This window comes from Carassius auratus, chromosome 10 (assembly GCF_003368295.1).
Source record: "Carassius auratus strain Wakin chromosome 10, ASM336829v1, whole genome shotgun sequence".
Classification (NCBI taxonomy): Eukaryota; Metazoa; Chordata; class Actinopteri; order Cypriniformes; family Cyprinidae; genus Carassius; species Carassius auratus.
Window position 1 is genome coordinate 21,704,664 of NC_039252.1, and position 20,759 is coordinate 21,725,422.

At 34.7% G+C, this 20,759-nt stretch overlaps 1 protein-coding gene across 42 annotated transcripts in view; it reads left to right on the forward strand.

Annotated features, from left to right (window-relative positions):
- camk2b2 (calcium/calmodulin-dependent protein kinase (CaM kinase) II beta 2) overlaps positions 1 to 20,759 on the forward strand; it is a 63,283-nt gene that overhangs the window by 32,519 nt on the left and 10,005 nt on the right. For 5 of the 42 annotated variants that reach the window (XM_026274465.1, XM_026274464.1, XM_026274507.1 and 2 more), the window contains exons 13-17: positions 7,274 to 7,345; positions 12,055 to 12,092; positions 15,974 to 16,006; positions 18,075 to 18,143; positions 19,774 to 19,818. In XM_026274465.1, coding sequence (XP_026130250.1) covers positions 7,274 to 7,345; positions 12,055 to 12,092; positions 15,974 to 16,006; positions 18,075 to 18,143; positions 19,774 to 19,818 — 257 coding nt within the window. The remainder of the gene's footprint in view (positions 1 to 7,273; positions 7,346 to 12,054; positions 12,093 to 15,973; positions 16,007 to 18,074; positions 18,144 to 19,773; positions 19,819 to 20,759) is intronic. The other 37 variants (XM_026274469.1, XM_026274468.1, XM_026274492.1 and 34 more) reach the window with 18 other exon arrangements.

Sequence of the window (20,759 nt, forward strand, 5' to 3'; positions counted from 1 at the left end):
TGGTCATTAATTTTGATTATTTTTTGGAAAATGGTTCAGTATTGCTGTATTGTGAACTGCTGTAATCGGTTTCATGATCGACAGGGCAAACGCCTCGTGAATCATATTAGTTTTCAACATTTTCCTACTTGGAAAAAAAACACAAGGTGTCTGAAATCACCAAGAGGCGTCAGATGGCTTGGGTCGCCGCTGTACGGAGGGAAACCATCACCTTCGATAATATTATAATACATAGTTATGGTGAGACATGTTGTGTATGGTCTCTCTCTCTCTCACACATACACACACACAAACTCAGACACAAACACATTACGTTTTCTCTAGTTTTTGGCCAGTAAGGGAGTCAGTTTAGTGTCTGTATTTTTTGTTTAAACATTTTCTTTTGACCCAATCCTGAACTTAATTTGCTTTTTGATATTTTTGTGCTGACTGTATTTAACAAATTTGAACAACTTGTTTAAAAAAAAAAAAAAACTGGAACGAACTTCAAAATAGGAAGTTAAGCGTCTTGTTTTGGTGAATGGTGGGTTGTGTCTGAGGTGAATGTTCGTCAATATTATACCGGATTACAGAACTACCGGAGGAAAACAGTGGATTTTTGCAAGTATGATAAGTGAGTAATTACTCCTGAAGTGTAACAAACCCGCATAGACAAGCTTCATAGCTCGCAGAATCTGATAAGTGTGTGTGTGTGTGTGTGTCACCACTGATGCTTGGTTAATGTTAACATTTCCTTAGTGAAAAAGATTGTTTTCTCCACGTTTAATTTGCAGATCCATTTATGATCTGCAGGTGAGCCTCCAGTGACTTTTTAAAAAGTGAAAGTGACATTTTTAAATTGATCGGAGGTGTAAGCGCTCACTCCACAGACCCGGTAGGATAAATTATCAGGGAAACTGAGGCTTGGTAAACTTTCATGTGTTCATAGGGATCGATTCCGCCTACAACCTCTTTTTTTTTTTTAAGTAGCGTTGTTTGGCTTCATTATTAAGTTTGTCCGTATAGGTATAGGCAACTTTTTTTGTCACGTTCTATAACTTTTTCTGGATACTGGCTATTATCTTATTACAAACCTGCTTTGCGATGCCTCTAAAATGGCCGCCGTTACCCACAATGCACCATTCCATGACGTCTACGCCCGAGCTCTATTATAGCTTACAGGGAATCCAAAGTGCACCCAAACACCAGACCTGTTGGTTATTTTAGGATCTTATATTTCTGGTCTGTTAAATGCATTAGACATTTTGCAATGAGCCTTCAGCGCGTGCTGAGTGAGCGAGCGCCTTAGGGTCCGTTCACATATCGCTCCTAAAAACGCGTGGAAAACGCTAAGCACGTCTTTCTCCTCCTTTCCAAAGCGCTCGGGCAGAAGCGCTCATGAGGCGTCTGTCTTTGCTAAGCAACAATGACGTGCTCTCTCCATGAGACGCGGAAATTTCAGCAAAGGATAAATGGATTTGCAGCTCTAAAAATCGCTTGCAGTAGCTCTGCTACTAAATTTATTTCAAAATTGCAATCCATATACAACTATGATCAGCTGTTCCTTCATCTTGGCTGAGTTTTCAACGTTGTTACGGGAAAGGATGAAGCTGATTGGTTGGTTCTTGTCACATGACCCGCGGTGCGCTTGCGGCATTCTGAAAAGTTGAGATGTTTTTGCATTTTGCTGTATCTAAAACGTACCGAACCGAACCGAACCGAACCGTGACATCAGTGTATCGTATCGAACCGAACCGTGAATTTTGTGAACCGTTACACCCCTAATATATATATATAGTTTCGGAAGCACGTTTCTGCCACTGGAAAAAAAATAGAATTGCGATTGCAAGTTTATATCAAGCAATTATGAGAAAAAAAGTCCAAATTGTGATTATAAAAAGTCGGTATTAACTTTTTAAATTTTTTATTCAGTGGCGGAAACAGGCTTCCATACAACACTGAATCAAAGTTCACCCAAAAAATTTTTTTTACAATTTGCTCACCATCATATTCTACCAAACCAGTATGGTTATTTTAGTCCATGCAACTTTTGAAGCCAAATGATAGCTTTATGTGAATGTAAAAGCTCTTTTCCTAACACAAGCTGTCATATGGATTCAAAAGACTTTGAATATAGTGCACAAGTCAAAAATTGCTGTTATAGTGCTTTTATTGTATTGTTATTGGACAGATGGTCACCATTCACTTTTGTCAAAAAGAACAGCATTAACATTCTGCCTGACATCCGAGAAAATCATACTGTTTGAAACAACATGAGACTGAGCAAATGATGACAAGTAGTCATTTTTGGGTGAACTATCTCTTTAAATGATCTCGAAGCTAAATATTCATGCTATTAATAAATCCTGCGTTATGCTTTGAAGCACCAGGCAAGAAATCCCACAACTAAGGGAACGATACTCTGTTTCTAATCCAACTATTCGATTTCGCAAGCAGCTGGACGTTCAGAGTCGGGCCGTGTCCTGACAGATTGGTTCAGAGACGAGTGGTTCTGTAGCAAGCGCAACAGATAGATCACATAACATGTGATTTATTTCTGCTGTAATGAAGCATCTGCTCTCTCACATCCCGACACACACTCACACACGCTGTCACTCGCTCGCACTTCAACAGCAGGCTGGTGGGTGGAAGCAACAGTGTTCCTGTTTGAGGAGCGTTTTAGATGCTCTCCCTCTCTCTCTTTCGTCAGCCGTCCTCTCTCTGCTCTCATTACTGTAATTACCTCGTCCCGCGGGTGACTCAGTGGTAGAGGAGGCGTGGGAGTGTCCGAGCGTCACTCCACGCACTTGCCCTCGTATGTCATTCCCTTGTTCTTTATTCAGCCTCTGTTCACTCTCTCTCTTTTTTTAAAAAGGGATGTATAATTTTATTCCTTTTGAAGTTCTATGATAATTTAATCAAGATTTCTTGTACCTTAAATGACAATTTTTCGTGACTATTTAATTCCCTCTTCAACAATTACCCATCCAAGTTGAAGAATAGATATTGACATATAAACATAATTTCTTGATATAAAAATGTATACATTTTATTTAAATTTACTTATTTAGTTAATTTTATAAGGGCAATTAATGGGGTGTTTGGATAGAGAGAGAAAAATATATCCAAAAAAGAAACTTCAGCTATTTGTCTTGGTTATTTAATGATAGAAAATATTTAACATAGAAATTGTATATGTATATGTGGATTGCCTTTTTAAATGTAAATATTTGTTAGATATTTGTTTATATCCATTTATACTTATTTTTTATTATTTTTATATTAAATTTTTTATATAATAAGATATATTTTTCTATATATAATTTTAATAAAATTGTGTGTGTATGTATATATATATATATATATATATATATATATATATATATATATATATATATATACACACACACACACATATATATATATGTGTGTGTGTGAGTGTGTGTGTGTATATATATATATATATATATATATATATACACATAAGTTTTTTTTTCTCTTATATATAGAAAAATATGTGTATATATATATGTATACATATATATATTAGTGCTGTCAAAATTAGCGCGTTAACGCATTCGATTAATTTGAAATATTTAACGCGTTAAAAAAAAATAACGCAATTAACGCGGTTGCAGTTTTTTTTTATTTCCAGTTGTGGCCTATGTGTGTTCAACGTGCAAAGAAATATGGATAAGACCAAGGAAGGACTTTTAGACGGAAAGTTTCAGTATAAAACTCTGCCGGATTACTCTTCAGTCTGCCACAAGAAACATTACTCTTCATTTAGTCTGCCACAAGAAACAGCAACATTAAAATCATGAACTCAAATGTCATTTAAAAAAAAAAAAAAAAAAAAAAAAAAAACAATGACTGTAACAGTGCGTAAATCAGACCTTTCTGTAACGCTAACGTTAATAAGCTTAAATGAAAATAACGAAATAATTGTGTAGCGGAGTATTTTTTGTACACAGTGCCGCGAACTGTCAATCACTCCTGTACGCGTGCATCACTGTCCTCCTCGCAGCTGCAGCAACTTGCGCTCTCTCTCTTCATCAAGCTTTAAAACAAAAAGGGGACAAAAAGATCATATTGTCTTTGTGCATAGGCTATAGATTAATTAGATAAATGAATATCTAAATTTGTGCCTTGCCGTCTACTGTATTTTTTAAGAACTTAGAAAAAAGATGCTGCAGCCAATGAACAGCCGGCGGGGGCTGCAGGACGACTCAACCTCCGCAGACAGTTTTTAATGTTTATCAGACAATAAATACTCAAGATTTTGCTTTAGTATAACTCACAACGAGTTTCACACACCTTCTCCGGCCACAATGAGTTGTTGACACTTAACAGTGGGAAAAGCGACACATGCGCTATTCACTTGTATAACTTAAGGGTGAATGGGTAATGTCGTTTCTGCTCTGGGTGGGATGAATTAGGAAGCTTGCATTGTGAAGGGCGCTCTGAAAATCGGCAGTGCAGGTAAAAGATTAAAACCTCTATTAAAACAGATGTCAAAATGAGCGTACCGGCTCACTTAAAGCACTGGCAATGACTATACTTTGGAATTTTTTTGCAGTCCACTTAGAATTCAACATGGAAATCATTTTTGTTTTTTATTGGCATCGATTGTTTTGAAATTCAAATGGTACTTACATGCCTGTGTTTTAATTTCTGTAATAAATATGGCTTTCAAGCCAACAGTTAATTTGGAGGATATTGATGGTTTATTGCAGGTATGTTGTTTACATGAGAAAATCTGTGTTACAAGTTAAACAAAAATTCCAATAAACAATCATATTTTGAATTTAAATAGTTTCTTTGTCTTGAGTTTACATTAATTATTTACATTTTACATTTACATATCCAAAAAGTTTCAGTCTTCTAATTGCGATTAATCGCGATTAATCGCGATTAATTTTAAAAAATTGTGCGATTAATTAGTTAATTTTTTTTAATCGATTGACAGCACTAATATATATACATATATATATATATACATATATATATATATACATATATATATACATATATATATATATATATATATACATATATGTACGATTTAAATGTGTGTGTGTGTGTATATATATATATATATATATATATATATATATATATATATATATATATTTCAAATATATTATGTACTTAATGTTATATACTTTTATATACTTAAAATATTAAAGTGGTTATATTATATTTTCTGCTATGCAAATGCCAACTTCTATTATAAAGGCAGTTATAGTCAACAAATATTACATGCTACTTTTTTTCTTTTCTTTTTTTACACTAAAATGCCATTTTGAACTGTTTTGTTCATATAAATATCAATTTATTAAAATACTCTGGTGATATTTAGTAACCGCTCTGATGAATGCAACTTGTTAGACTGATCCAAACTCCAAAAAAAAAGTTTTTCTTGACTGAATCATAAAAAAAAATAATTTGTTCATGAAGGGGAGTATATTGTATGTTTGTTTGAATCGAGTAAATGTTGGTTTATGTTATTTGCTACTGACATTAGGAAATTCAAACAAGTAACTCCATGTTTTCTATACAATATAGCCTCTTTAATGTCTTACGAGAGTTTTTTTTTATATTTGTCTTCTCTGTCATTTTATCACTTTTTCTCTCCAAAACTCCAACCCCCAAATAAATGCTTTATTCTGTTTTGCCGTAGCATAGATTGGCGCTGACAAAGGGACACGTTCCCCGCTGATAGGAGAAAGAGGCTCCCCGAGGAGTGCTTGACAAGAAAATGAGCCTTTTCTTTATTCCAGAGTGACGGTGGAAACCTTATTATATGATTACACCACCTACTGTAATGGACTCTCAAGATCCCTCTCTGGTTGCAGACAGCGGCTTGTGTTTCCGGCTAACTCTCTCCATGCTAACAGGCTGCTCTATCCTTTGGTTTCTCTCTCAGTGTCTACAGCAGTGGTTCTCAACTGGTTGGCCGCGACCTAAAATTGAATCTAATATAAAAGGCAGTATGTCTCTTTGTAGATGTTAAAATGAATCAACATGGACAGGTGGCACATCACCTAATCTGAGTTTCAGAGTCTGTTTAGAGTTGACAAAAATAAGCAAATCCAACCTGGTTTAGTTTTGAGTTTATGATTATGATTAACTCCAGAGCTTGTGCACCTGTAAGTGTGACATCAAAATGTGGAGAGCCTCAGTTTAATAAATTTTTTCATGAGAAAGGTTAAGAGACCATTGATGAAAATGAGACATTTAAACCTATTTAGAATGCAAAATAGAGTAATTTTCTTTGATAAAGATAAAGTTATGGTAAGATTTTAAGTCTAGAATCCAATTCTTGATATCAGTTTCCCCTTATATAATTAAGTTTTATAACAATTATTGAAATAAACAAGTAACGACTCATAAAATATGAGCAAATGACAAGCAACAGGACAAATAAATGCAAAAGAAGAAAGATACATATGGAATAACCAATGCCTTACTTTTTCAGGCAAGTTGATCATGACAGTAGTATTATATTGTTAAATATACCATGATGTAATTAAATGTAAAATAAAACACTACATAGTCTTCACTCTATCAATTAAACTTGAAAGTTTAAAATTATCGTATTTTTTCGGACTATAAGTCGCATCAGTCCAAAAATAAGTCATGATGAGGAAAAAAACATATATAAGTCACATTTATTTAGAACCAAGAGAAAACATTACCGTCTACAGCCGCGAGAGTCACACCTGAGTGTAAGTCGCAGGACCAGCCAAACTATGAAAAAAAGTGCGACTTATAGTCTGGAAAATACGATATTCAATCGAGAGCTTGGAAGTAATTTAATGTTTAGATACAGTATTTTAAAACATTTAATAATGGTTTTCGAAATTGAATTTTTACCATTCTAAATTATTTTCTTTTTAGCAATTTTAAACTAGCACTTTCTAAAAAGAAAATTCATGATTCAAAAATCCAGGATTTGTTATAAAGATCACCACACAGAATGATATTCAAAGTCACGTAATGAAGTACATAATCAGTACCTGAGATTCTCATTGTGAAAATGCTGTTGTTCCAGCAGCTGGTTAGGACAAAAACTGGTTAAACTCTGATTAACATGGAAATTAGCCTTTTTTCATATTGTGTCTGGTGAGGACACGGTGTGGAACTGGCTTCATAGGCCATAGATGCGTTCAGGACATTTTAGTTTATTATTGTGCACTCTAAACAGTGTTGGTACTGTGCTGGCAAAACCAGCTGAGAACCAGTAGTCTGTGGCACGATGGGCATATGTGTGTTTGTGTGTGTCTGGCAGTGGGCAGGCAGACCACGGCACCCGCCTCCGTCTCTGCAGCGGCCGGTACCACCGCCGGTCTGGTGGAACAAGGTAGCCCTCATCCCCTTATGTCTCACCCAATCAATCCCCCATCCATCCTCTCTGCTTCATGTACTCCTCCTCATGATTCATATTCAGCATGAAGCTCGGAGCATGACGAGGTTACAGCGGTCTGCAGACATCGCTGGCTGACTTTGGGAATGGCCGTTACATCTCTTTTTCTTTAGTCCTTCAGTTCTACAGTATCTCTCTTTTCCCTCTTTATCTCTCTCTCTTGCTGTTTTCATAAAGCCCCGTTCACACTGACTGCGATATGCATCACTGCACGTCGAGTTGTTCATATTGCCCTGAGCTGTGTAACCAGCCATAGTTTGTTAATATCTGATCATAAATGGACCCGGTTGGTTTTCTTGTAGCTTAAAATTTTAATTCTGGAGAAGAAATTGTTGTAATTGCAGTGGTGCATAATGCATTAAATCATAAATAAGATTAAGAATTATTAATGCGTGAACCTAGCGGATTTAAAAAGCACTGTTTGTGTTAGAATAGCTGTGCATGGGTTCAATTTCTAAGGAATGCGTCATTTAATATAATATGATATACTCTACTATATTTTAAATATTTAAAGCTTGATTTAAAGTGACATTAAATACATTTATAATGTTGCAAAAGATTTCTGTTTCAAATAAATGCTGTTCTTCATTCATCAAAGAATCATGTAAAAAAAAATTTTTTTAAAAGATGCATCAATTTCAACAAGAATATGAAGCAGCACAATTGTTTTAAACCATGATAATAAGAAATGTTTTGTTTATTGAATAATCATATCCGTAAACACCAGTCTACCCAAGTTGATGACTTTAACAAAGGTCAAAGTCATTTATGCTTTGAAATTGACAGATTGAAATGAAAATAAATGACATTTTGTTGCAAATCACAGTCAGTGTTTTTCTCTCCCCTGCTGGAAACACCAGGTCATATCAGTTTAAGGCGGTCAAGCTGTTTTTTTTTTTTTTTTTTTTTTTTATTGTGGTTGCTGGTTTGTTCTCTAAAGCGGTTACCAAATCTTATCTGCTTGACCATAATCGTCAACCAGATCAAAACCAGACCCCTCCGTCAATCTAGACCATTGAATGTCATTAAATGTCAAGTTGAGACCAGCATAGTCTCTATATTGATTATCTGCAGAAGGTCTAGTGTTGTATAAGCTGAATTTTTATTGTTTCTGGTCTCACATGCATATAATTAGAAGTGAATGGAGCATGAAGTCTAGTGTGACTGCAGATTTACAACATCTGACTTTGATTTAAAGTGACCAACCACAGTTAATTTTGTTTTAATGTGATGATTATGTCCAGGTTAATCTAAAATCAATGTATCCTGAATATTAATAGTGCAGCAGGCGGCCAGTCAGATTTAAAGTGCCGATATCAGCAGTTGCTTTTAGCTGGATTTTCCATCAGGGTCCCTTTATTCTCTCTCTCTCTCTCTCTCTCTCTCTCTCTCTCTCTCTCTCTCTCTCTCTCTCTCCTTCGATCTCTTCTGATTTCTATATGCTCTCATTCTCTCTCCTCTTTATCTCTGCTTGCTCCATCCATCCATTTGTAGATTTGTCATTCTTCAGTGTTCTGCCTCTTTCTTCCTCCCTTGGGTTTCTTTAATGTGTACGATCTCTTAATTGTAGGTTTCTCTCTCTTTCTCTTGCCTGCCTGCTGATGACTGAACGTTGCACGAGAGCAAACGCATGTCTCCTGATGCAGGAGAAGCCTGATCTGATCTGATCCGAGTGCATGTGTCTTAAACCAGTGTGTTCAGGAAAGGGGGTTCAATGTCTTTTCAGCACTAAATTCTAGGATTGTTTGCAGTGATCTGGCACTTTGACTCTTGGCTGGTTGCAGCATCCATGTAGCAGGTTTTTTTTTTTTTTTTTGTGGACTGTTGATTGCCACAGCTTATTTTCTTAGTGAAAAATGACAAATCCTTCATCATTTTCTCACTCTGTGTTGTTCTAAACCTGTATGACTTACAATACTTTTTTTTTAGAACATGGAATATATTTTGAAGAATGAGGGTAACCAAACGCTTTCGTGTCACATAGACTTCCGTATTATTTTTGTCTGTACAGTTAATGTCAAACTGACTGACAAAATGACTTCCATAGTATTTTTGTCCATGCTAGGGAAGTCAACCGATTTTGGGTCCCATTGACTTCCATAGTATTTTTTGCTCATACAGTGGAAATAAAATGGATTTGGCTTCCATTGACTTCCATAGTATTTGTTTGGCTGTACTATGGAAGGCAGTGGGACCTGAAATTGTTTCAGGTCTGAAACTAGTTACAACATTCCTCCTGAATATTATCTTGTTTTGAATCGAACAAAGAAATGCATACTTACAACATATTGAATGATCAAATGCATATTTAGAACAATTTGAGGGTGAGTAAATGATAATATTAATTTTTGAGTGGACTATACATTTATTTTTTTGCCTTAAAATATATTTCTTAAAATATATTACCATTTATTCACACTGAGGGGAACCTGTATTTGTAGTAAAAATCAACAGCATTATTCCAATATAATCCATGGATATGAAATTATAGTCTGCAGTAGTCCTGCAGTAGCAAGACTGGTCTAGGGAGTTTATACTTGTGTGAAATTTGTTTGATAATCATTATAACACAGTTGCACAATTTGAAATTAGTTTGGTTGGATAGCAATGCATCTAACACTTTTTTTTCTTTGCCCGTAGTGCACTGCTCGACCATTTTAAAATATTTCCTAACGGTCTGAATATTTGGTTTTGATCTGTTTTGTAGAATTTTCTTTCCCCCACAGATGCCCATCACAGATGCATTTGTTTTCCACGTCTTTGTAGTGTTGTGTGTGTGTGTGTGTCTCAGGTGTTTTTAGATGAATCAGGTTTGTTGTCATCTCTAGGTGTCACTACAAGTGTGTCATGGAGGAAAAGGCGTGAAAATGGCACAAGATAAAGATTAGAAAATAAAACCAAAGAATGAAACACAAACTTTTTATATGCTATATGAGAAACACACATTTGAACCCCCTGCCCTCTTCCAGATAAACACACTCCAGATGAACCCGTGCTGATCTCTCGCTCTTAATCTATTCTTTCTTAATCTCTCCTTCTCTCCGTTCCTCTCTGCCTCTAACATTTGTGTCAAGGTAAGATTCTCTCTCTTTTTCTGTCTTTCTCAACCCTCCCTCCAAAGAACACCTTCCTCTTATCTGCACGGATTAATAAAGTCAGGGTTCTTTAGCGCCGTAGAAACACTACGAATATTTATTTCTGTGTTGCCATGGCAGTGAAGATTTAAAGTTAATATTTCTCCATTTCATTTGATTTCATTTTAGTAATGAACAGTTGACTGTTTTTAATCACTTGGACAAACTTCAACATTCTCATTTGTGGCAAGAAAATGCAGCATTGTGCAGGTCCTTGCCACCACATGAACAAAATATCTGAGCGTATCGTGCTTTAACTGCAGTGTGCGTGAGTCTGTGGGTTTATTGAGCTGTCCTTTGGGATAGAAGTGAACCAACTCTGACAAAACCTGCCTTTTGGAGGTTATAACAATGATTTATAGATGAAGGGAATAATATACACTACTGTTTAAAATGTTAGGGGTCAGTTTAGCTTTTAGTATTACTTTCTGCAAGGATGCATTAAATTGAGCGAAAGTAGCAGAAAAGGTGTTTTATCTGATCTTAAGCAGAAAAACAGTATATTAGAATGATTTCTGATGCATCATGTGACACTGAAGACTGGAGTAATGATGCTGAAAATTCAGCTTTGCATTACAGTAATAAATATTTTAAAATTTATTAACAAAAAAAATATTTTAAATATAATATAATACATATAATATATAATATAATATAATTTCAAAATTTTAGTGTGTCACTGTATTTTTATCAATTAAATGCAGCCTTGGTGAGCAGAAGAGATCTTTCAAAAACATCAAATAAAAACAACCTTTTAGACCCCAAACTTCTGAACGGTAGTGTAAATGGCTTTTTGTTTTTGTTCTTTCCTCATTTTCCCCAAAAGGTTTATTGTATGGGCAGAATTAGGGTTAAAGGGTTAGTTTATTTTAGGGTTTAATTTACTTTTACAGTAGGTTTACAGTTACAAGAAAAATGTAATCTTTATTTATTTTTTTAAGTACACACACAAAAAAAACATTCTCAATACCTATACATGAATCCCTGTTTCTATATATATTTATTTTATATTTTTACCTTGTTTCAAGCGTAAAGCAAAGGTAATTTTGTCTGATTTATGCTTAAAACAATGAAAAATCCAGTAAATTGACCTTGTTTTATGAATATTTATTAGCTATTCATTTGCATGATATAAAACAGAAGTCAATGCTGTATCTTCATTCAGTCGGGTAACTGTGTGTGTGTGATTGCACCCTTCTGCATGTGCACCAGCGCCAATCAGTAACCCCTCACTGCTGGACGGGATGTTTTGGTCAGATTTGGTGATTAATTCTAACAGGTTTGATTGTGGGCCGGACAGTGCATACTCGTGATGTGTGTGTGGACATGCGCTCCACACGTAGTGTGTTAGACGGCTGTAATCCTCTGGATGTGGGGCGGGAGGGATTTCCCCGGCTGGCTCGGATGGTTATGTGACATGTTTGGCCGAGCAACATTAGCGCTCCGGTGATGTTGACTGTTGCTCCCATCCCAGTGTGCTGATGTTTGCGCTTTCTCTCTCTCCGTCTACAGCAGCCAAGAGCCTGCTCAACAAGAAGGCCGATGTCAAGGTAAGACGCACTTTCATTCCTTTCTCTTCTTTCCCTTCTTTTTCATACCTTTTTCTCTTTCTATTCACATCCGCCAAGCACAGTTTCCATAGAAGAGGGATTCCTGAAAGTTTCTTGTTTTTAAATCGGTGGAAGTTTTGTCCTCTACTGTGTGTCTGATCTGAAGCAGATCTGTGTGTTTGCGTTCGCAGTGTTTGTCTCTATGTTCTGTTCGTTCTAGCAGTGTGTATGTGCATCTATTCTGCAAGATTATATTCTCCTGTAACTAATCTGGACAATGAGCTGGTGGTGACTGGTATATTAATTTTATTTCGTAATATGAATAATATTATTTTGCTCACAGTGTATATCACAATATAGAGATTTTCCCCCTGAAGTCAATCAAAAAATATTATGTTTTACATAACTACATACTAATAACATAATATTTTTGGATTATTCAGTGAATAAAATGGTTTTCAAGTAATCTAGTTCTATTTCTAAAACTAATTCTATTTTCAAGTAGTTTATTTTTGTGGCGCTCGAAGGATGGAAAATTTAAGTAAAAAAAAAAAGATTATGAAACAAGTTAAAGTAGTAAAACATAAATATTATTGGATGAATTATTGTATTATTATTTTATAGTGTTTATTTTTATTTATTTTTCTGAATTCTTTGTTCTTATTTGTTTTTATAATATTTATATTTACCTTCTTTAGTTTGTTTTAGAAATTTTAGTACTTTAAATGAAACTTATTTTATCTCAATTGCTGAAGCAACATTTAAAATGTTCATTTAATAGTTTTTATGTATTTGTTTAATTTAAACATATATTAGTTAATTGCTAAGGCAAAATTTCAAATTTTATTTACTTTTTTATTTACTTTATTATTATTATTTCAGGTTTGTTCATTTTTCATTTTTTTTTTCTAGCTTTTCATCTCTTATTTAAGATAGTTGGCAGTGCATTACTTCTTTTTTTTCTTTTTTCAAATGTCTCATCTTATATTTACATTTTATTCTTGCTTTATTTTAATTATTAAAAATTATTTTTAATAATTCTAGTTAACACAACAACTCCGGTTAAACCTTAAACACCCTACACTTACACATAACAGAATGTTTTTAATTGCACCACTGCCCAGCCCTAGTATAAGCTTGTGCACTCAACCTTAATCTTACTTTAATTTCTGATCTGCGTCTTATCTCATTATTATCTCTTTATAGTTTACTCATAGTGCTTCAGTCTTTAAGACTTGCCCAAATCACCATTAGTTCTATTCAGAGCATTCTGGCGTTGGGTTCTGCCCGCCGTGCGTCACGCGGTATCAGGTGAATGTGCACAGATGTTGACCTCCGACCCGTAATGAGCTGTTAGAGAGAGTGCACTTGCAGGTTCATTTGTTCTGATAACATATAATCCTCTCAGACAGAGTAAAAAGGTCGGCTTTCACCTCTATTGCACCGCAGAATTAGAAATGAAACTGTGACTGCTCTCTATTAGGGATTGGATGTGGAGTCTAATCTAGAGAATAATCCCCTCCACACCGAGCATTAATCATACATTATGTAATCTTTTAGCGTGCAAGATTTTATGAGGTCGGCGCTAAAAAGCACTCCAAGGAAAATCCTGCAGCTCTGTCCCATGCTGATGCCGCATTTCTGTTACATTTAGTCCTGAATAAATGAGGATGTTTCAGCTCAACCTCAAAGATGACGCTTTAAATTTGTCGAGTTATTCACTTAAACTTAAGCTCCACAGCCTCCTCAGATTTCTCTTTCTTTTTCTAGCTGTCAGTTATTATTTTTAGGTGCACTGTCCCTTTAAATTGATTTTACTCAACTACAATAACCCTGGTAAAAACTGTAATATTTTTACAATTTAAAAAATCTATTTTCTTTTAAACTATATTATAAAATGAAATTTATACCTGTGATTACTTCAGTCTATAAAGACACACTATTCTGTCTGATTTGCTTATTGTCAATGTGGAAAATGTTTTATTGTAGATTTATTTTTTTTCAAGGATTATTTTATGAATAAAAAGTTCAATAGAACAGCATATATTTGATATTTGATATTTGTAATGTTCTCACTTTTGTAATGTAATCACTTTTGATAATTTACTTTTGGCATGTGAGCTAAGTAGAAGTGTGTATATCTTAGTGACCCCAAACTTTTGAACAGTAGTGTAGTAGCAAATATGTATTGATTTTGTATGTTGATTTTCTCTCCGTATCTGACTGCGGTTGCCTCATCCTCATTTGAGTTCACGTCTTGTTAGCTGTCGAGTGGATCTCCTCCACTAGTTCACTTTAAACTGCACCTGCGGCAGGAACCCTTCATTTTGTCTATTGCTCTCATTATCTGCTTGGGCAGGTGTGATCTCTCATCGGCTCTGTGATCATCACTTTCCATCTCTCGCTGCCAATCATTCCATGATTCCTCCTCCCACACCACACCACGCCCCGCTCCGCTCCGGATCCACTACATCATCCCGATCCAGAGTGAGGGAATGTAGCTCTCGCTCCAGGAATAGCTGGCAGTTTGAACCCCGGGAGCCGAGAGACAGAAATAGACGCTTCCACTGCACCTCACTCATTGCTTAGCAACTGGCTCGCCACACTCATCCTTTCTGACATTTCCCTCCTTTTTCTGCGCTCTCGGTTCTTCAGTTTTTTGCGATGAAGAGCATCACGGCTGGGTTTAACTTTTACATACACAAACACAATCTCAGGCTGAAAGAAACTACAGATGAATGAAGAGACAGGAAGTAGAATCAGAATGTCAGGAAGAGGAGTTTACTGAAATGTAATTTAATTAAATGAGTCTGTCCATCCATCTGTCCGTCTGTCTGTCATTCTCTTTCAGTTGTTCATTCTTTCTATCATTCTGTATATCTCATTCTCTTTCGTTTCTATCTTTCTATCCTTTTATCATTCTGTTGGTCTATCTATTATTTTTCAAACTCATTCTCTTTAATTGTTTAATCATCCTAGTTATCTATCTATCTATCTATCTATCTATCTATCGGTGTCTTTATTGTTGTTTCTTTCTATCCTTCTCTCTATCATTCTGCCGTTCTATCATTATTATTCTGTTCTATCTATCTGTCTTTCTATCTATCTATCTATCTATCTATCTATCTATCTATCTATCTATCTATCTGTCTATCTGTTTGTCTATCTGTCAGTGTCTTATTATTCTGTCTTTATATCCTTCTTTCTATCATTCTGTCATTCTGCCGTTCTATCATTATAATTCTGATCTATCTAAATGTGATTAGACAGTAGACTTTTTTCAATTCAATTCAAGTTTATTTGTATAGCGCTTTTTACAAAACAAATCGTTACAAAGCAACTTTACAGAAAATTATGTTTTTCTATAATATTTAGTAGTAGCTAGTAGTTTGTGCACATTTGACAGGATTTTAGAAAAAATAATAATAATAATACAAGACGTAGTCAGCTAGACGATGAACTATCAATATTATTAAGTTATTATATGATAACTTAATTAAAAACATTTAAGACAAAACCTTAAATGTTTTTCTTCCTCTGAAAATAATTTCCTAACTGTAGAGATACAGGAACAGTCCTGTCAACACCTGCAGTGACTCAATCCCATCAGCAGCTCTGTGTGTGTGTGTGTGTGTGTGTGTGTGTGTGTGTGTTCACAATGATGTATCAAGATCTCTGAGAAGAGAAGGACTGTTCTGTACATTAGAGCACATCAGAACTCTTTTATCCACCAGACACACACTTTCTTGCCAAAAACCCACACGCGCACCTTCTCTCAACCCTCCTGCCTCTCATACGTCTGTCTGATTCTGTGTGATTAATGTTCATCACATGTATTTAACTCTCTCATTCCATCCCTCCATCACCCCCGCTCCACCCAGAAACGGAAATCCAGCTCCACCGTTCAGTACATGGTGAGAATGATATTTAATCCTAATCTCTTTATCCCTCCGTCCCTTTCTCTTCTCACTCTTGTTCATCCGTTCATTCATTTGCTTTTATGTCATTTAATGCAGACTGTGGAATAAATCTACTCTTCCTCTGTAATGATCTGTATTGATCCTTCTCTTGCTCAAATGTCAAGCGGTTGATTTAAAGGGTCAGGTGGCTCCTCAGATGCAGCTGAGGGTCGGAGAGGTTTTGGGTTGATGTTAATGTAGGGTTGTATAGCGAGTCCGTGTTGACCGTCGATGTGACTGTGAAAGAATGTCTTTTTGTTGTTGCTTTCCTGTGTCTGTCTCTGTTTGCTGTTGTCTCTGATTGTATGTCCTGTTGATCCGTAAGGAATCTCCTCTAGTTCTGCTTTCCTACTGCGACTTTTCTCTAAGAAAACAATGGACCAAGCACAGGTTTTCTGAAATATTTGCTTAATTCTGTCTGCTTTTTTTTATTATTATTATTGTTCCTTTCATTCAGCCTGCTGGGGGAAACAAAGCATAGCATCTTAAGCTGGAAAAGCAGTTGTTTTACTGGTCTTGGGTGAATTACTAGCTTTAACCAGCTTTATCAACACAACCTACCAAGTCAACTTTATACTAACCATCTGGACCAGCCTGGACCACAAAGAAACCATGGTTAAACGGCTTTTCCAGCAGTGCTATGTGATGCATTAATATTATTTCTCAGAAAATGTGTAAAGAACTTGCCCAGGCCACATTTCATTTCAAAATGTAAACAAACAAATAAGATAAATTTTTAGACATTTTTAGAACTGTTAAGATATTATTGCATTGTAAAAATAAAATAAAAACACAATTATGACCATTTTCCCAACATTATTTTTCAGTTATGTTAATGCAAAAAAAAAAAAAAGTATTTAAACCCCTTGGTAATTCATTATTTTTTCTTTACAGAATAACATATATAACATATAATTTGTACATATAATTGTTTAATGAGAATCTAATGAAAATCCCTATTTGAAAAATAAAATTAAAATAAATAATAAATGCATCAGCTACTTTAATAATATTAATTATTAAATTAATAATAAATAAAATTATTTATTAAATAATATAAATATTTATCTTTCCATCAAACTATTTGTGGTTCCATTACTGAAATGATTTAATTAATGAATCAGTTATTTAACAATCTTAATTATTAAATATAAAAAATATATATTTGTAACTCTTGTTACAATTAATAATATTATTAATATAATAATAATTATAATAATAATAATAATAATAATACTTATTACGTTATTAAATTATTTAAAAACGATAAAATATTAAAACTGAAAACATCCAGCTTCATAAGATAATCAGAAATATTGGGGCATATGTGCTAAATTGTCATATAGTAATTGACAAAAAAGTAGGGATGCACGATAATATCGGCACAACATCGGTATCGGCCGATAAAAGCTTAAAATGACCATTATCGGTATCGGCCGATATGAATATTTCTGCCGATGAGCCAAACCGATATTCTCCAAGTGAAATAATTGACCTGTTTTTCAGATGTGAATGTCTGTCTACATTTGTAAAATAATAAATTTATGGTAGAATCAGTACAGAAGAGATACATGGATTTCTCTTCAGTAAAATTAAAGTTTAAATTTATCAGTATATATTTGTATATATATCGATATCGGTATCGGTATCGGCATCGGCCAAAATTATTTAGAAAATATCGGCATATCGAATATCGGCCAAAATCCAATATCGTGCATCCCTACAAAAAAGCAAATAATTGGAACGATCTCACAAAAAATCTTGTTTTGTCTTTTTTATTCTATGGTGAAATGTGACATTGACATGGAAATGAGGTTCAGGAGATTCATCCAAATGTATTTGAACAAATGAATCTCCAAGAGCATCAGCCTGTTGTGTTCACTTGTGTTTTTAAGCCAGTGTGGAGCTCAGACATCGAACACAATCCTCACATTATCACCCTGCTCTCTCTCTGTTATTTCTCTCTCTTCTCGCCCTGAAACACCCACTGACACCCTTTAACACTGTTTTGTGTTCTGCACAGCCGCAGTCAAACAGTGCCAAAAACAGCATAGTCACCAGTCCCAAAGGAAACGTCCCTTCTCCTGCTCTGGTATTTACCTTCTTGTTCTCTCTCATCTCACTCCTCTTCTCGTCCGACTCGTCTGTCGCTTTGGCTTCCTTCTCCTGTCTCACACATGTCTGTCTGTGTCAGCGTCTGGCGCGTCTCAGGCCACCTGTCGTAGACACTGTGTGTCTGTCAGAGACTTGAATACAAGCGCATTGAAACAATGTTAATGTTGTGATCGATGAGTAATCCAGATTTGGAGAATTCGGATGCTTTGAGCATCAGTTAGCTTCGTGTGTGTGTGCATGAACGTTGTGTTTTTCATTGTTTGGATCAATGGAAAAACAACCAAACTAAGATGTTGGCTTTTTGTGTTTCAGTTATTATTGACTCTCATTATGACCGTTATAATGTTTCATTAAATATATGTGTTTGTGTGTACGCCTCTGTGCATTTTTGCTTCTTTTTATATAACCTTATTATTGCAGTGAAGTCTGATGTAGTGACATTGTTACAATAAGTACAATACCATGTATCTGATTATATTATTATTATTATTTTTTTATTTTTATTTTTTATTCAGAGCCTCACAATTGCATTTTTTTTTTTGACCGATACAGTTTTCCAAAAAGCATTTGGCAACTCGAGTCACATTTAAAAATGTCTGCAAAATATAAAAAGAAGATCTGAAAACACAAGTTCATACGTAACAGGTGTGTTATTTGATTTTTTGTAAAACATTTTGCTTAAAGTGTGTTTTTTAATTTAATTTAATTTAATTTAATTTAATTTAATTTAATTTAATTTAATTTAATTTAATTTAATTTAATTTAATTTAATTTAATTTAATTTAGGAATTCCCAAACTATTTGCCAGCTGATCTAAAATATTTACTTGAGATCTACCCTTAGATTTAAAGTTAATACTTCAATAGCTTAAAAAAACAGTCAGTTAATATTCACACAAAATGCAGGTAAATAGATTATATAATAATTCATATTTTTTAGCATGTAATTTATTTTGTTTTTATTTTTTAGAATTGTTTTCATTTGACATTTTTAATTAATTCGCTTTTTTTAATCAACTTACAATGTTCCCTCAATTCAGGAGCCCTGCCCTGATGCAGTGATATTCAGGCATATTTTTAAGTGTGTCTTGAGTGTCCAGCTAAATTTTTTGACAATTATAGATGCTTTGGCCGCAGGTTTTCAACATCAGCAAAACGTCTCTTGAAAAGCTTAAAAAGCATCATTGCTGTGTTAACACATCATTAGTGAGAACTATTTTGATATTCTGATTTAGTTTAGAACATTTCACAGTCCTTTCGAGCTTATTTGACCTTGAAACAATATCTTTGTGAGTTCCATGCATTTTGTTTTAAATGAATGCACGTAGTATACAAAAGTTCTTAAAAAGTTGTGCATTTGTGACTGGATGTGTTCACATCTCTGGACTGGCTTCAGATGTTGGGCTTTGACCTTGGGGCTGTCCTCTGCCTTTAACCAGAGCGACTAATAACCTCCTTCCTCTCTCTCTCTCTCGTTCTAACTGAGACCGCTCTCTCTCTCCATCCCTCTCTTTTTTTGCTAACACTTGTTTTATTCTTGCCATCTTTCACCTCCATCTCATTTTGCTGCTCTCCTTCTCGCTGTCTCTTCTCTCTCTTTCTCTTTAGGAGCCTCAGACCACTGTTATCCATAACCCAGTGGATGGGATCAAGGTACATCTTCCGCACGTCCTTCCCCATCCTCTTCTCTTTCATCCTCCACCTTCCTCTCCTCCTCTCTCTGCTTCTGTCGTCTGTTGCCGGTCTCTTGATTCTGTGGTGCGAGCGAGGGCGTAGTTTTGGGTTTGTGGGTGAGCGTGCAGTCGCATTAGGATGGGAAAGTGTTCGGGTAAGAGTGTGGGGTTTAAAACACGGTGTTCAGTGTTAATTGTTTCAGGTAAAACAATGAAACAGAGTTTTCCTCCTGACTCTTGTTAGTCAATACATACATGGTTTTAAGCAGAAATTAGTTGAACTTCCACATGGGAAATTTATTTCAGTAATATGACTGTATATTTTCAAATTAAACCGTTTAGACAACAATAAATTATATTAAAAAATCACATTATTTTCCAAAGGTTTGGGGTTGGCAAGTTTTTTTTTTTTTTTAAGTGTAATTTAATTGTTCCAAAAATGCACGTTAAAAAGAGCAAAATTGTGAAATGTTATTGCTATTTCTATTTGGATATATTGCAATTTATTTCTGTTCCAAAGCTGAATTTTCAGCATCATTACTTTAGTCTTCAGTGTCACATGATCCTTCAGAAATTGTTCTAATATACTGATTTGCTTAATATTATCAATGTTGAAAACAGTTTTTGTGCAGAATGTTTTTCTTTGATTAACAGAAAGCATTTACTTGAAATAGAAATATTTTGTGACATTAAAAAAATAGAAAATAAAATAAGTCTTCCTGACCCCAAACTTTTGAACAGTAATATGAACTGGTGCATTGTTAAATGCTAATAAACTGGTAAAAAATAGACTTGATATTGTTCTAATGTGGTTTGGAATGACCTTTGACATTGTGCAGAATTTTATCTGATGAACTTTTTTTCTTTTTAAGAAATTGTTGAATTATGCCATAACATGATCAAAAAATACCATATTTCTGG